General features: G+C 54.1%; 1 protein-coding gene across 1 annotated transcript in view; it reads right to left on the bottom strand.

The window, feature by feature from the left end:
• ADAMTS2 (ADAM metallopeptidase with thrombospondin type 1 motif 2) overlaps positions 1-14,991 on the bottom strand; it is a 245,032-nt gene extending 230,041 nt beyond the window's left edge. The window contains exons 1-2 of the mRNA XM_047083060.1: positions 14,752-14,991; positions 13,351-13,745 (exon numbers count right to left, since the gene is read on the bottom strand). Of these exons, the coding sequence (XP_046939016.1) occupies positions 13,351-13,745; positions 14,752-14,884 (528 nt within the window). The 5' untranslated portion in view covers positions 14,885-14,991. The remainder of the gene's footprint in view (positions 1-13,350; positions 13,746-14,751) is intronic.
• Between the last annotated feature and the right edge of the window lie 2,383 nt (positions 14,992-17,374).

Here is a 17,374-nt window from a genome sequence, read left to right as displayed (position 1 = left end):
TATCTTATATATTTTTTTGTAGTAAGTCTTTGAATACTGAGTATTTTACACTTAGGCACTCACTTCACACACTCACTTCAGACCAGTCACATTTCAAACAGTCAAAAGCCTCACCCAGCTCATAGTTCAGCTGGCTCATAGCTACCGTGGTGGACAGTGTAGCTATAAAGTAGCTAATACTTCAGACATCACAGCTTAAAGGCTCTAATGATAAACACAGTTTAGTACAGGTTGAAGAACAGAGTGACAGAAAAACAGAATTCATCTGTGATATCGATCAACCCGACATTTCGTTTGCAAGTGACGGGAGATGGTATGTGGCGTCATCCATTAAAAAAACACTGATGTGTGTTTTTTTATATACATTCATGTTCACCACGCTTGAGCCACTTTTCATTGTACCTACAGAAGCTCTGTTCCCAATCACACTGGCCACGCCTGAGACTTAGACAAATCTTGCATGGAACAGAAATTCACCTTATTTGCCATGGAGTCACAATCCCTGCTTTCAGAGGAGAAATATCCAGGTTCAAAGATGAATCCTTGAATATTCTGCTCACAGAGCTAGCAAGGGCTAGTCCCTCTGGCTGAATGGCCCTGTGTCAGCCGCTGCTCTGCTTCTCGGCCTGAGAGTTGCATGCCAGCTCTCAGACAGTGCCCTGAAATCGTTTGTAACATAATAATAATACTAGCAACAACAACAATAAAAACCGCATGCCCAGGACTCCAGACGCACATTTTTCGCATTTACCACCTCTGAACTGGGGAGGAAATCAACGGATCTTCTCACCGCCAGCAGTCGGCAGCAACCATGCAGTGGCTGGTGTTGGCTGGCATGCACCCGCCTGCCCATGGTGTTTCACTCATATTGCTATTACTTCACTTGAATTGGGTGTAGGGGCAGCTCTTCTTGTGTGGAGATCCTTGCCACCCAAAATGTCCTCGAAAAACCACACCACAATGGCAAACATTTATAGCATGTGCAGAAGGTCACCGAGACAAGGAAGTGTGTAGCTTTGGCATCAGTGAGGAATGTCCCTGGAGGAATGACCGCAACCCCACACTTTACCAAGGAGAAGAAGACACCCCAAAATGAAGAAGGCAGTCACATGCTAAGTAAGTAAAGCGAGTGAGAAGGGAGAAATGGCCCACTCTTTGGAGCAACTAGGGGCAGGGTGGCTGGTGCCTATCTATGCCTCTTAGGACCGAAGTTAAGGCAGCACGGCGCAGTTTTATCAGTAGTGTCTGCTCTTACTTGGTGTGCCCTATGATTGATGGCACCTTCGATCTGATGAAATGCATAAATTTCCCAAGCCCTAGGCCTGGGCTAAGGGCTTGCTGTGCACCCACGCATCCTTCCAATGCCCAGCAAGGCAGGTGTGGATAGGTTCCCCTCCTTTGCAAGCCAAGGAAATGAGGTTTAGTGGCATTTTAGCCTTTGTCCTGGCTGCCCAGTTATGTGGGACAGAGATGACCGTGTGACACGGCAGCCTCTGGGCCACACCAAGTCCGTGCTCACTTGAAACCTGCAGGGCAAGGTGGGGCAGCGCAGAGCCTGCCTAGGCTCCCTGCACTGTCTGGGCCTGGGTCCTGGATGCCAGGGTTTCCTCTGCCTCCAAGGAGAAGCTGTGCACCCCACTCCACAGGCCTAGAGTAGATGTGCAAGGTAATTGAAATTCATGGATGAGCCCGAGGAGCCAGCTCCAGGCTCTGTAATAACTTCTCCATATTAATGGCAGCACCGCAGACCCGGTGGACAGTTGACATTTAATATGAAACATAAGCAGCAGAGCAAGAGGCTCCTACCTGGGCCCTCCCATTCCAGAGCACCTGCCAGTGGGGGAAGGGGGATCCAAGGTGGTCCCAAGATTCAGAGGGCTGGGGTCTCCCCCTCCCCTCAGTACTTCTACTCCCTCTCAATCCCCTCCCCTTGAAGGAAACCCCTGCCAAGAACACACACGACCATAATACACACTCACACTTGAATGCACATGCTCACTCAAATGGGGACATATATACACCTACACACAGACACAAACATGCACATTCACACCCACGCACACGCTCACACTCATGCTCACTCCAATGCATACGCTCCCATGCATGGACACACACACACACTTACATGCACATCCATTTTCACATCACACTCACACAGATATGCATGCACATGCACACACACTCACACCTTTCCACATACACACACACATTGCCATGCAGAGGCTCACAAACATGCACATATGTTCCCCCAGGCTGTCCAACCAGAGGAGGGCAGTGAGGGTAATGAAGGATGTGTCTGCCTGCCAGTACAGACCCAAGGTCCCAGGAAGGACCCCACACGCATTTGCCCCTATGGATCTCAGAGACCGAACGGGGAGGCCCAGACCACAGCTGAGGCCACTGCACAGTAAAGCCAGCCTCAGTGCTAGGTGGACACTCCAGGCCATGGGAGATGTCCCTGTGTCTCAGAGCAAATGAGCTCCTCAGTGAGTGCTCACCCTGGCTATGGCGCTCATGGTGCTCACAGCAGGCCTAGGTGAGGATCTGGCCTTCCCCACCTTCCAGCTGACCCTCAGCATCACTCTTCACTCACTAAGGGCTGGGGGCACAAGGGGACAGGCAGCCAAGGCTGGCCATGGGGCAGAAAGAGCCTGAAGCCTGCCAACACATAAATGGATGGCACCGTTACACTCCACAACCAGTGCCAGAAACACACATGGCCACAGAGTCAGGGCAGGGGGTGTCAAGGTGACAGAGGATGACTCAGAAAGAGCTGGCCTCCCAGAGCTCAGGCTTGGAGATCAGTGACCGACCAATCCACTATGTCCTTTACCCTAGAGGATTCCATGGAGAGAGGCGACACCACACTGGGAGAGCCCACAGATCCGAGTAACTCACCAGAGCCTCAGTTTCCTCATCTGTCAAAGGGGGACAGCAATGGCGAGCTCACAGGACGACCGCAGTGATAGGGTACATGTTCCAGGAAAGGTAGCCGGTATAGACACTGATCCGCTGCCTTTTCTTGAGGGACAGCGCGGGCAGCAGGGCCCTCAGCCGGCAGAAGAGTGACACAGGCGGGAAGCCGCTACCCCGCAGTCACGGGTGGTCGCAGCTCCCGGCGCTCTCCCGGCGCTGTTCGAAGCCGTGGCTGCGGCATATGACTCAGCCAGAGCCAATCAGCACATGGCATTCCTGGGTCACAGTGATTGGCTATAGAAAAGTCCCGTGACCTAATCCCAGCCAATCAGAGTGAAGCTCAAGACTGGCGGGAACCTCCAAAAACTAGACAGCTTCTCTTTCCCCAGCCTGTCCCTGGGGATGTGAGGGGTGTGGGGACAGCCGCAGCCACTGGTCCTCCAGGGGAAAGAGTTACACAGGGGAGGAAAACTGGGTGAGTGGGATTCAAGGGGCACCACTCCAACCCTGAACTACCTACTGAATCCCATGAGTCCTCAGATGCCCTTTTTCACGTGGTAAAATACACACAACATAAAATTTACCATCTTAACCATTCTTTGTGTAGTGCTTAGTGTGCTAGTAAATGCATTCTTAATGTTGTGCAACCATCACCACTATCCATCTCTATAATTCTTTTTTTCCTTGTAGAACTGAAACCGTAACTATTAATAATAACTCCTCTCCCCTCGTCCCCCCAGCCCCTGGCAACCAGCACTCTCCTGTCTATGATTTTGACTACTCTAGGTGCCTTTGGATGCCTTATTCTTTTTTTTTTTTTAATGCTTATTTATTTTTGAGAGAGACAGAGTGTGAGCAAGGGAGGGCAGAAAGAGAGGGAGGCACAGAATCCAAACCAGGCTCCAGACTCCCAGGTATCAGCACAGAGCCTGACACGGGGCTTGAACCCATGAACTGCAAGAGCATCACCTGCGCCAAAGTTGGACGCGAGATCGTGACCTGAGCTGAAGGCTGACGCTTAACCAACTGAGCTACCCAGGCGCCTCCGCCTTTGGATGCCTTATTCAATAAAGACAGATGAGTCTCATTCTGAGGGGCCACCACGAGGAAATGGGGTGGTGGGTGGGGTCACAGGCTGCTGATCTGCCACCTTGAACACAAACTCCTGACAAGTAAGCCTCCATCATGGCAGCCACAGGTCAGTGCATGTTCCTACCCAGCCCAGGCAGGGAAGAGCCCCTAGGAAGCTCCTTCCCTTCCACCAAATCCTTCCCAGTGAGAAGTGGTGGGGAGGTCAGCCAGAAGGTTGTGGATGTCCTGGAAGGGTATGTGGGACAGCTGTGATGAAGTGAGGCTGGGTTCTCAGCAGGTTCCCCAGCCCCTGCTGGCAGGGAACCCTGGCCCATCTAATGATCCTGCTGCTAGCACATCTCCCAGTGCTTCCACACCTGCCTCTGGAGGCCCTGTCAGAGGACCTGTCAGTCTTCACAGTGGACTTGTTTGCCCACATGATATCAACAGATTCAGAAACATAGTTTCTCTGAAGTAACAATAGAGGATTCCGCAGCAAAGAGCCCACACTCACCAGAGGCAACAATCTCTCAAGGGAGGTGGGGCTTGGGTCCGCGGGGATCCCCGCCTCTCCATCCTCCAACTCTGTTCCCTCACGTGTGTCTGTCTGTTCCCCACCTGGCCCCTAAGACACCTGGAGTTGCCCTGGAAGGGTCCTAGAAATGGTTAACTCCAACCCCCACTTTCCATCTGGACCAACTGATGGCTCTCATGGTGGGAGGATTTGCCCGGGCTTGCAAGGTGGCTTGCCAGAGCCCAGCCTGATATCTCCTCACCCCCACCTAACACTTCCCCATACATGCCTGGGGTGGGTTTGGGGGGGGGGGAACTTCCCTCCCCTACTTAGTTTGATTTAGACCAGTGGTTTTGAACTCAGGTTTCATGAACCCCAAAGTGGGGGCAAGAAACCTGTAATACCACATGTGTGTACAAGTGCTTTCCTGTGGGAAAGGAGGCAGAGCTGTCAGCCATTCTCAGTGGTCTGCCCCACTGAAGGTGGACATTCTGGGATTGGCAAGAGAGCAGATAAGGAGAGGCAGGCCAGCCCTGGGCATTGGGGGGGGGGGGCGGAAGGGAAGGGTACAGGGTCTCAAGGGCAAGTCCCCAGCCCTTTCCTACATAGGCTTCAGGAACTCTGATTTCACAGCTGGGCCCTACATAGCCCAGACATAGCCAGATACACATTACCTATGGTACAGGTTACTAAGAAGCACAGGGTGTAACATGGCATGCGAATGTCTAGGATGGCTTCCTGTATGAAATGCCACTTGGCTGAGACCTACAGACTGAGCCAAGTAAAGATGAAGGGATAAGAGTGGTCCAGGCACACAGCCTATGCAAAGGCCCTGAGCTGGGAGTGTCAGAGTTGGAGGAAATAAAAGATCAGTGTGACTGGGGCACAGGCATGAGGGGGACACAATGACAGACGAACCTGGAAGCCACTGGGCCAGGTCATAGGGGGCCTTGAATGCCAGGCCAGTGGGTTTGGATGTTTTTCCAGGGTTTTTTTTTTTAAGGGCAATAAAAATCATTGAAAGATCTTGAACAAAGGAGTGACATGATTTAATATGTGGTTTATAAAATCAGTCTGGCTGCTGTGTGAGGCAAGAGTTGCTGGGGAGAGACCACTCAGCAGCAGCTGAGGAACACAGGCACAAAAGACGGGGCTTAGAGTCAGGCATGGTGGAGAGGTGGGCACTGGAATGAAGTCCAGAGATGTCTAAGATGGTGGCTGGCTGGATATGGGGTCATGCACAGGGAGGAGAGGGGTGATCCTGGGATTCCCACCCAAGAAAGGGTGGGTCTGGAAGAGAATGGAGAGTGCATTCCATTTCAGAAGCATAGGGTCAACCAGAGAAGGAGCCCTGGAGGCAGCTGCGCAGGCAAGTCTGGAGCCCAGGAAGAGACCTGGGCTGGACTCTGGGACCTGGAGTCCGGGTGGAATGTGTGGTGGCAACTGTTTTCATCTGCCTGGCACATTCACCCTCCTCTTGCTTTTACATAAAACGCCAACCCACTCCAGAGTTTGGGGATCTGACCCTCACTTTCAATCCCAAAGGTGAGCAAGAGACTCAGGCCAGGCCTACATCATAGCGATCATTTTAAAAATGGGCCCTATCACAGAAAACATGAATAGACACTTCTCTAAAGAAGACATCCAGATGGCCAACAGGCACATGAAAAGATGCTCAACGTCGCTCCTCATCAGGGAAATACAAATCAAAACCACACTCAGATACCACCTCACGCCAGTCAGAGTGGCCAAAATGAACAAATCAGGAGACTATAGATGCTGGAGAGGATGTGGAGAAATGGGAACCCTCTTGCACTGTTGGTGGGAATGCAAACTGGTGCAGCCGCTCTGGAACACAGTGTGGAGGTTCCTCAAAAAATTAAAAATAGACCTACCCTATGACCCAGCAGTAGCACTGCTAGGAATTTACCCAAGGGATACAGGAGTACTGATGCATAGGGGCACTTGTACCCCAATGTTTATAGCAGCACTCTCAACAATAGCCAAATTGTGGAAAGAGCCTAAATGTCCATCAACTGATGAATGGATAAAGAAATTGTGGTTTATATACACAATGAAGTACTACGTGGCAATGAGAAAGAACGAAATATGGCCCTTTGTGGCAACGTGGATGGAACTGGAGAGTGTGATGCTAAGTGAAATAAGCCATACAGAGAAAGACAGATACCATATGGTTTCACTCTTATGTGGATCCTGAGAAACTTAACAGAAACCCATGGGGGAGGGGAAGGGAAAAAAACAAACAAACAAAGAGGTTAGAGTGGGAGAGAGCCAAAGCATAAGAGACTCTTAAGAACTGAGAACAAACTGAGGGTTGATGCGGGGTGGGAGGGAGGGGAGGGTAGGTGATGGGTATTGAAGAGGGCATCTTTTGGGATGAGCACTGGGTGTTGTATGGAAACCAATCTGACAATAAATTTCATATATTAAAAAAAATAAAAAATAAAAATAAAAATGGGCCCTATCAGAGCCCTCTCCAGGATGCTAGCAGGAACCACCCAGAAAGAACTGCTCTCCATTTCTGATTGCCACCGTGGAAGAAGACAAATTAAGCAGAAGTTGCCGGTGGCCCCCACATGGGGAAGGCCATGTTGAGATAAACACAAAGAGTGACAGAACTGAAAGGCAGAGAGCATGTGCTGAAACAAGCCCTGAGCCCCTGGATCCAGCCATGCCTGAATTCCTCAGGACCCCATAGATAATTGGGCCCATGACCTCCCTTGTTTATTTCATTCATTGTAAGTCAGTTTTCTGTCATGTAAACTGAATGAATCTTAAAACAACAAGGAGCCAAGAAGCCATGGAGGATGCTGAGACTACTCTGGGACAGCTGTGTAGATTGCCAAGAGCAGGGGCCAAACAGGTGCCTCTGCTGTTCTGACCTGAGGAACCCCAAGACCCAGGGAACTTGGAATGTCCCACAGCCCCTCTGTGGTGTTCCTGAGATCTTCTCACTGCCCTCCCCCACCAGGCAGTGCCAAGGTAGGGTGGGAGGGAGGAAGACCTTACAAGGGACAGCTGCAAGTCCTAGGCACCCTCACCCCAGCCCCACAGCCCGAGCCTGCCACACCTGCCTGCCCGACTCTAGCATCTGAGCCAGCTGGAATGAAACTCATCTTGGTCCCTTGAGCCAGCAAGTGACTTTTCTCTGTAGACCTTGGTGACACTTAAAAAGACTGGACAGGGGTGCCTGGGTGGCTCAGTCGGTGAAGCGTCCCACTTCCACTCAGGTCGCGATCTCACAGTTCGTGGGTTCGAGTCCCACATCGGGCTCTGCACTGACAGCATGGAACCCACTTCAAACCCTCCATCCCCCTCTCTCTGCCCCACCCCCATGCTCACACACACATATGTGCATTCTCTCCCTCTCTCTCTCTCTCCCTCTCTCAAAAATAAATAAATGTAAAAAAAAAAAAAAAAAGACTGGACAGAGTTGGCTCCTGGCCAGGCTGCCATCCTGGCCAGGAGCCCCAGCCCACCAGGCAGAAGTCCTTGGGCCTCTCTCAACCTTGGCCATATGATGAGGGCTCTGCCTAGCAGAATCATGGGGGCTCATACTGAGCTCCCACATTAGGATATACACTGCCCCCCTGGTCAGACCTCAGGATGGGACCAGACCTCAGAGACCAGACCCTTCCCACTGCCTAGCCCATGAAGACTTCCACCCACTGGCCCTGTCAGGCCCTATCTGGCCAGAGAGGTCCCCAGAGCGGCACTGAGGTGGGAGGCAGAGGTGGTGAGGGGTGCTTCGGTCCTACTGGAGTCCCCGCTGCCATCACCCAGCTGTGAAGACTGAGGCAACCTGCCAGGGGCTGCAGGCTGGAGCGGGTGAGCAGTGTGTCAGCCACCAGGACTGCTCCCTGCTCCCACAAACAACAGGCAACGCCCCTGACTGAGAAGGTCTCCAAGAGTCAAAACAGGAAAGGTAAGGACTGTTTTCAAGAAATGCATTTCTTCCTTTTTATTCTTTTTTTTGGCATGCAAAAAAAAAAAAAGGCAATAAAATGTAGTTGGCGTGGTCTTCGAATCAGAAGCAAGGTTTCAGCATTTGGAGGTTCAGTTCATTCATCTGTAGAATGGGGATATCAGGCATAGACCACAGGATAGTGCGAGGATTGAACAGGGTGATATCAGGTGCTCAGCAGGGAGCCTGGCACATAGTAGAGGCACAAAAAACTAAGAGTTACTATTATTTTTATGCCAACAGCCTTCTCGTTGTTGTTGCTGTATTTTTGAGGAGGGGAGTGGGGCAGAGGGAGAGAGAGAGAAAAAAAAAATCTTAAGCAGGCTCCACTCTCAGCACAGAACCTGACAGGGGACTCGATCTCACAACCTTGAGATCATGACCTGGGCCAAAATAAAGAGTCGGACGTTTAACTGACTGAGACACCAGGTGCCCCTTATTGGGTTTTCGATGAGCATATAAGAATGATGTGAAATTAGCATACCTATCACGTGGCCCGAGAGGTACTAGAAAACTATAGCAACGCGACATGCAAGAATCCTTCATTAAGCGTAATTTTCTTATGCATTGTGAAAAGGCAAACTTTACCCTTTCCCTGTGCATATCATGAACAATTTCTGTCTAGTGGCTGTAAAAAAAAAAAAAAAAAAAAAAAAAAAAAAAAAAAGACAACCTGGAAACTCTACATTTCCCAGCCTCTCTGGAAATAAAGTGCCCGGCATGCCTTACAAAGCATGTCTTCATGTGGCATCTCTTGAGTCTGCACCTCTACCTGACTCCAGAAAGATCTACATCTTGGCAGGCCCAGAATCCCAATCTCATGGTAACTGAGGAAACAGCACCTCTTCCGGTCTCCATTTCTGGGGTTCTCACAAGAGCATTAGACCCCAGGCTAGCCAGAGTCATACCCAGGACTCAGCCAGAAATAATCAGAAAAAGATGTCAGTCAGGCACTGCTGGGCCCCTGGAAAGACGGGGGCACCACAGAAGAACTGCACCTGACAACAAAGCTAACACATAGAAGACAGAGACAGGAGACAAGTGCACCTGGATTCAGCCATGCCTGAAGATTTACCATTCTGTGAGCTAATAACTTCCCTTTTTTTGTTTGTTTAAACTAATTTAACTTAAGCTGTCACTTGTAACTGAAAAGATCCTGACAAATATGGTGAATTAAGAATCCCCTCGATTAGGAGACTCCTGTCCACAGAAAACAAAGCTACTGCCACTGTGCCTTCCTTTAAAGCAGAGAAACAAACTCAGGGCCAGGCAAGTAGATGAGCAACTGTGTGTCCCTGGCCAGGAGCAGGACATTAGGCCTGAAAGGGCTTGTGGCTCTTGGGAAAGGCATGTCCCATCTAAATGTAAGCTCTAAGACCACAGCTGCCTGCTGGGACCCTGCTCTGTGGTTTCTCTTCACGTCTTCCAGGAAGACCAGTTCCAAATGTTCTGCAAAGAAGGGGTTCCACGGTCCCATCTGCGTAGAACATGATGGATTACACAGAGCACAAGACATTTCCTTTTTTTTTTTTTTTAAGTAGGCTCCACGCCCAGCATGGAGTCCAACGCAGGGTTTGAAATCACAACCCTGAGATCAAGACCTGACCTGAGATCAAGACCCGGACACTTAACCGACAGAGCCACCCAGGAGTCCTGAGACGACTTCTTCATTACAGAACTTCTCAGAGATCCCGATGGACTCCCTGAATCTCACAAGCTAAATGCAAGGTAGGTACAGCACTGCCCACACCAGTTTGCCAGCTGAACCCCATTTGCTAGAGGCAACGTGTAGTACAATCTGCAGAACTCTCTTGCAGAAAGGGGGCTATTGAGCCTGGCTTCTCAAAGGGCGAGCCGAGGCCCAGGAGCATTAGCCTCGGAGCTTATGAGAAATGCAGAACTTCAGGCCCCACCGCAGATGTGATGAACCTGCATTTTAACCAGGTCCCTGGGGATTTGCACACACACCACAGCCTGACATACCTGCTTCGTGTGTTGTGTTATCTATGAAGGAAGAGCAAAAGCTGAGGAGAAAGGTGGCCTGTGTGGCACGGGGGTTAAGGGCCTGGGTTTCTGGGTGAGTGAGATGCATTTATCCATATAAGGCCCATTGGGGATGCACAGGTATTGCCTATCTCAGTGTCTTGGGAGCGCTGTGGCAAAAGTAGCTGGAGGGAACCAGGCCAGAATCCTACCTATGTGGTCTTGAGCAAGTGGCTCATCCTCCTAGAGCCTCCCTGCCTATCTGCAAACCAGGGATGAGGATCCCTCCCCTGCAGGACAGCTGTGGAGACCACGGCTTTGCATGATGTATAAAGCCCCAGGCCTATCACTGATGCAGAGAGGCTTCAAAGGTTAAGGAATTAATTGTTATAAAATGAGAAGAGGCACACATGCCAAAACAAAAGGAAGGAGGGAAGGAAAGAAGGAAGGGAGGGAGGGAGGAAGGGAGGGAGGGAGGGAGGGAGGGAGGAAGGAAGGAAAAGGAAGGAAGGAAGGAAGGAAGGAAGGAAGGAAGGAAGGAAGGAAGGAAGGGGAAAAGAAAAGAAAAATAGTAAAAAACTAATATTGATGACCTACCATCTCTAGGCCGAAGGAAGGAAGGAAGGAAAGAAGGGAGGGAGGGAGGGAGGGAAGGAAGGAAGGAAGGAAGGAAGGAAGGAAGGAAGGAAGGAAAAGGAAGGAAGGAAGGAAGGAAGGAGAAGGAAGGAAGGAAGGAAGGAAGGAAGGAAGGAAGGAAGGAAGGGGAAAAGAAAAGAAAAAAGAAAAATAGTAAAAAACTAATATTGATGCCCTACCATCTCTAGGCCGAAGGAAGGAAGGAAGGAAAGAAGGAAGGAAGGGAGGGAGGGAGGGAGGGAGGGAAGGAAGGAAGGAAGGAAGGAAGGAAGAATAGAAGAAGAAAAAAAAGAAAAACAAAGAAATTTAAAGAACTAAAATTGATGCCCCACTGTCTCAAGGCCATTTTTCACTGACAGTATTCAAGGCCCCTGAGGCAAGGCCCAGCCAGTCTTCCAAGTCCAACTCTTTCCTGCTCCATCTTGTACGTGTGCAGGCGTGTGTCCAGTACATGTGACATCTCACTCACCATGTCTGTCCTGACCCGGCCAACGCATACCTGGTACCTCTGCACGTCTTCTTCCCTCTTCTGAGATTGCCAACATGCACCTTTGCCTATTGGCAACTCTTTCTTCAAATAGCCCCCAGGAGATCACTGTCAAAGGCAGGGACGGGGTACTGCTCAGCCCCTCAACCCAGGTGGGCACCGGGCGAGGAACACCTCTGACTGGCACAGTGGACAAACACACTAGGAGGTTCTGGCTAAACAAATGAATCACCAAATGACAGACAAATGAGTGATATAGTGACACAGACTCCCTGAAGTGCTGTCCTTCAGGAATTAATCAGTACACAGGAGCTGGCCCACCTACAGACTGCATCCATGTCAACTCCCCCAACCCCTGGAGTCCCCAGCACCGATTTCCTTTGATTTAGGAAATTCACCTGCAGCACGAAATGAGACACACCTACGAGGCCCGGGACGTCCTCAGACATACAAAGGGCCGCACCAGGATAACCCAATTCCTCCAAGGACATTTATAGTTGTTTGCAATATGCCTGGGTTCTAATGAAATCCAGCCAAAGGCAGTGATTTTCCGAAGCAACAAGTGACATTTCCTGTGTCTCCATAAAAAGAACACCAGCGGTTGTGGGGCACTGGTGTCATTGCTGGCTCTGCAGGCAGGCAGGACGAGCCTGAGGACAGGGGGACTTGGGGGCCAGCAGCGCTGGGAGGGCGGCCACTCGCTCAGAACGGGAGTGTCCTGAGCAGCACTTACAGCAGAAGCCACGGTGGGCGGCTTCAGATGTCTGGCCAGCACCGCCAGCCTGACCACCGCACACCCAATCCAAAATAGAAAACTGCAGTGGCTTCTGCCCGTGCCAGGCCCCGGGGCGGCCGGACAGAGCACCGCCAATGTCAGCCTCCTCCCTGAGCATCGATCCAGGCTTCCTCTGAGGACCCCTGATGCCAAGCCATGGTCCCTCTGGGGCCCCTGAAAACAGGAAAACTTCCCAGGGCTCCAGTCGCACTGGGTGGCCCAAAAAGTCCCAGGAGGGGACTGGGCCTCTCTCCTGTCCTTCAGAGGCTACCTGTGGGCACCAGAGCCTGTATTTCCAAATGCTCCCCTTGGCTCAAAATAGAGAGAGAAAACCGACTTTTCAAATTACCAGCTGGAGTTCAACAGGAAACCACAGCATAAAAATCAGTGGCTCCCGGTCAGCCAGGGGGCAGAGGAATAACCGGGCATTTCAGCACCACTCCCCGCTCCCTGGGTAGCACAGAAGCAAGCAGACTGACCGCCAACCCACGTGCCCCCTTGCACACATACCCCACATTCTCAAATGCACGGGGACGCACACTCAACAGATACCCTGACACCCAAATGAGCAGAAACCTACAGATACGCTCACACACAAGACACATATTCACGCAGGTGCACAGGTACCCAGACGCGAGTGCACACCAACATTCCAAGACACATGTGCAGATTCACACACTCCCAGAGATGTACACACACTTGGCTACGATAGGAAGACCTGGGGCCCAGCACGCATAAGGGACACCACACTCTTCTGCTTGATCAGAGCTTTAGAGACCCTGACCCACTGCCTAAATCACCCGCTCTCCAGCCGGTCAAAATAACTTGCTTTCCTGCCAACCACTTCAGTCAGTGCCCCGTGGTCCCCGCACACAGGGGCACAGAGGAGGTCCTCAGTGCAGGCCTTGGACTCACAGGTAACCAGCCTCCAATTCCCAGGCAAGGGCCTTGGACAGAAAGGAGCGAGAGAAGTGAGTACTCACGAGCCCGTCGCAGTTGCTGAGCGCCACGGACGAGGCTTCAGCCAGGCCCGCCACGTCTCCGACATAGAGGCACGTCCCGAGCAGGGGCTCCACGCGGGTGGCGCCCGACTCGCTTTGCCACTCCACCGTGGCCCCGGGCGCCACGAGGCGGGCATTGGGCCGCAGCCGTAGGTGCAGGTCTCGGCCGAAGACTGTGACATTGTAGAAGAGGCGGCCGCCGGGGTCCTCCTCGTTGCCTCCAGGTAAGCCCGGGGTCTGGTCAGGGGCGGCCCTGCGGGCGCGTACCCCAGCCTGGGCAGACGCCGCCGACACCACGTGGGACACCAAGCGGCCCTGGGCGTCAGTGCGCACCGGCACCGCCAGGATGCGCTCCGCTCCGTGCCCCGGGGGCCCTCCTGCAACGGGAAGGGGCGTCAGACCCGCCAGAGCCTCGCCGCGAAACCCCGCATCCCTCCACCACCCCGCCGCCGCCACCACTGCGAACAGGGAAGGGCATTCTGCCAAACAACCCCCAGAAACTAACCTTCACCTCCCCGGCCTTCTTCCAACTGGGAAGGGGCGTTAACAGGGACATCACTCCGGAGCCCCGCCGCCCCCAGGCCGTCCCCCTCTGGGACCCTGCCAGCCAAGAGCTCTGCCCCCTGCCCGGTTCCGGGTTGGGGCTCCGCGAGCTCCTCACAGTTCCCCTGGGGATGGCCCCGTCAGGCTGTTCCCGGTCCCTTGAACCTACCGTCCTTGGCAGGACATGGGGCTGCTCCGAAGCCGTTGCCGGTTGGCCCCCTACCCGTGCGCCTCTACCCCTCCGCGGTCCCCGCCGCCCGGGCGCCCTCACCGCTTGCCTCCGGAGCGGCGAGGACTCGGCTCCCCCCGGCACGCGCGGCCTGTCCTCCGTGTCCAGCTCTCGGTTGGACCAACGCTGGCCCCCCGCCCCGCGCGCCCGAGGGCAGGGAGGGGTGGAGCAGGGTCCCTCGGATCTTCAGGGATTCCCTCCAGGGAGCCCCATCAGTTCTCAGGGCCCAAGGCGGCGAGCTCAGCACCCGGCTCCTCCCGAGCGTCCCCGGACGCGAGCCCCGGCGCAGCCTCGCCCTGGCTCCCCAGGACCCGCTGGGGCTAGCGCTGCGCTCTCTGCCGCGGGGCTTTCCCGGTCCTCCATCTCCACGCTCCGCGTCTCGGGAGCCGCGAACGCTCCGAGGCTCCCCCCGGCCCGAGGCGCTCCGGTGCGCCGCGGGGCGCCCCCTGCGCGACCAACCCGGCCCCGAAGTTGGCCAACTTGGCCCCGGGAGGGGTGCGCAGAGTTTGCCCAAGTCGGTCTGGACGACGCCTGGGGAGGGGGCGGCGGGGCACGCGGGGCGGGGCCCGGCCGACAGGGGTCGTGGAGCTCGGGGGCCCGGCCGCACCTACCTGGGGGGTCGGCGGCGGCGGCGGCGAGCCGGGCGTCCGCGGGCGGCGGCGGCAGCAGGAGCGGCGGCAGCAGCAGCAGCAGCAGCAGCGCGGGGCAGAGCAGGCGGTGAGCGGCTCCCGCCGGCGGATCCATGGCAGCCGGACCGCAGCCGGGGCCCCGCACTCGCTGCCGGCGCGAAAGTTCCCCGCGCGCCGCCCAGCCCACATCTGGGGGCAGCTGGAGCCGCCCGCAGCTGCAGCACCGCAGGGCGCGGGGCGGAGGAGGCGAGGCGCGGAGGGGAGGGCGGGGGAGCGCGGAGGGGAGGCGGGGAGAGGGAAGGAGCGAGCGAGCGAGGGAGGCGGGAGGGAGGAGAAGGCGAGCGAGGGGGAGGGCGGGGACGGCGGGCGCCTCAGCCTGCGGTGACCCGGCGCTTCTTGGCGCGGCCGCCGCCGCCGCCGCCGCCACCGCCGCCGCCGCCCGCTCCCCTCCTCGCGCCGCCGCCGCGGCGGTTCCCGGCTCGTAGCGAAGCAGAGACGCCCCGAGGCGGCGGCAGAGAAGCGCGGCTGGCGGGCCGGGCCGGGCCGGGCGGGGGGGGGGGGAGCCCCGCCACCGGCCACCATCGGACGCGCCCCGCGCCCTCGCGGCGCACAACCTCGGAGGAGCGGCGCCCAACCTCGGAGGAGCGGCTCCCGCCCGAGCATCTCCACCCAGAGTCCTTGGGGCGCCCGGGTCCCGCCCGTCAGCCTTGGGGCTCAAAGGGCCGCCTCACACTCTCTGGGAGCCCTGGGGCAGGACCGGGCGTAGGAATGGGACGGGGTTGGGGAAGCTTGAGATGGAAACACCAGAGGCTGGAAGATGCTTTCAATAGGAGGGTGCGTGCACTGCAGGGGCTATCCCAAATATAAACTTTTACCCTTACGGAGAGATGCAAGGTTTCTTAGTCCCCAACTCCTCTCTGCCTGAAGTTCCTGTCCCTCTCTGCCTAGTCAACCCTCTGTTGCAACCTCTGAATACAGCCTTCTCCACCCTAGCCTGTGCCTGCCTCCCAGAGCTCAGTCAGGTTGCTGCCCTCATTTGCTCCGCCTCCACCAGCCTCCTGGCCTTTGGCCTTTGCACTCCCAGGCCTGCCTAAAATAGCCTCTCTACACTCTACCCACCTTTTCCAACTCAGCACCCGAGGCATCCCTCTCCATTCTGGAGCAAGTTTGCCAAAGCCCATCCCCAGGTGGAATCCCCGCCTCTCCAGTACAGTGCTCCCACTGCCTGGAGTCACTCTCCTACCAGGCCTGCTGTCCCCCAGCACAGTGACCTTCCCTCCCTAGGTCCCACCTGGAAACCCCCTCCTAGGCATGTCTCTTTGGGGACATCTCTGCTATGTGAGCCCAGACTTCTGCCTCACTTCCCTGGATGGTGGACACCTTTTGGGTTTTCTCATTCACCTGCCCCAAACCAATGTGGTCAGGGCTTTGGGGCTGGCCTTGGTCAGGCAGGGTCTGATGACTCAGGGCCCTCCTGCCGGCCAGGAGGGCCCGGTCTTATGGAGAAACACATGACTTGCACAACTTGTTCTAGCTGTGATTTTGCATCCTCGGTTCCGTCATCTTCAGGATCTGGGTGTGAGGGCTCTGCAGCTTGATGGCCATCTTCACCTGGAATCTTCCCTCTGTGTTGCCTGAGGGTGCCCAAGACAGGATCCAGCCCCCAGACATAGTGAACATTTGTTGTCAATGCTAAAAATAGTGAAATTTCACATAAGAATTTAGATTTCAGTTTTTCTTGAGAAATTGGAAAGTGTGGCCACACCGGGCCTGCATTTCTGCTTATCAACCATGAAATGGGGCATCTGCCCTGCAGTTCACTACAGGTCTTCTTCCCCCACCCCCAGCAGGCATCCACTTTTGTCATCTCTGATGACATACCTGGTTCCAGAGAAAGTGGATGGTGATCAGTGTATGGGAAGAGAGATGGCTTCAGAGCCAGGCATCGTGGAGGACTTCCTGTAAGAAGTGGCATGGGTTGAATCCGGAAGGTTGAGGGAGCTGGGCAGCCCAGACCTGTGTCTATCTAGGTGCTGTCTTGAAACTCATGACACTCTTCCACTCATTCCTCCTGTGGTTATCTGTGTTTTCCTCCTCCTCAAAAGACGGATAAGACCCAACCAGCAGCCTCACCTACTTCAAGGGTCATGTTCTACTGTCTCAGTCGCTCCTCTGCCAGGTCTATTATTGTTACCATAATCCCCCCACCATCCCCACAGTTATTTCTTCATACAGTACTTAACCACGTACTTGTACTTAAGGTTTTAAAGGATACTTTAAATCACCACTATAAATATGGAAAGGCCAACATCTTACCATAATGCAAAGATAACTGCCAAAAATAAATAAAATCAAGCCCCCCCCAAAAAAAATATTGTCAAATTCTAGATACGATTGCCTGCAAAAGGCGCTGAGGCCAAAGCTGACTGGCAAGTGTGGGGAAAATGGTGAGACAGACTAGCAGAAGCAGAGACCTTTCCCTTGATGCCATTAGAAGAGCAGAATTGAAAATGGATGGCTCTCTCACTTTGCGAAGTGCTATTTTCAGACGGGGCCACCTAACTACATTATCTGGCACCACTTTGAAATACCAGCAGTAGGCTAC

Source organism: Lynx rufus, unplaced genomic scaffold, assembly GCF_022079265.1.
Source record: "Lynx rufus isolate CCGP_SWC_20201006 ecotype Redwood Valley unplaced genomic scaffold, mLynRuf1.p SCAF_1, whole genome shotgun sequence".
In the NCBI taxonomy this organism is placed as follows: Eukaryota; Metazoa; Chordata; class Mammalia; order Carnivora; family Felidae; genus Lynx; species Lynx rufus.
This window is presented reverse-complemented; position numbering and strand designations above follow the sequence as displayed.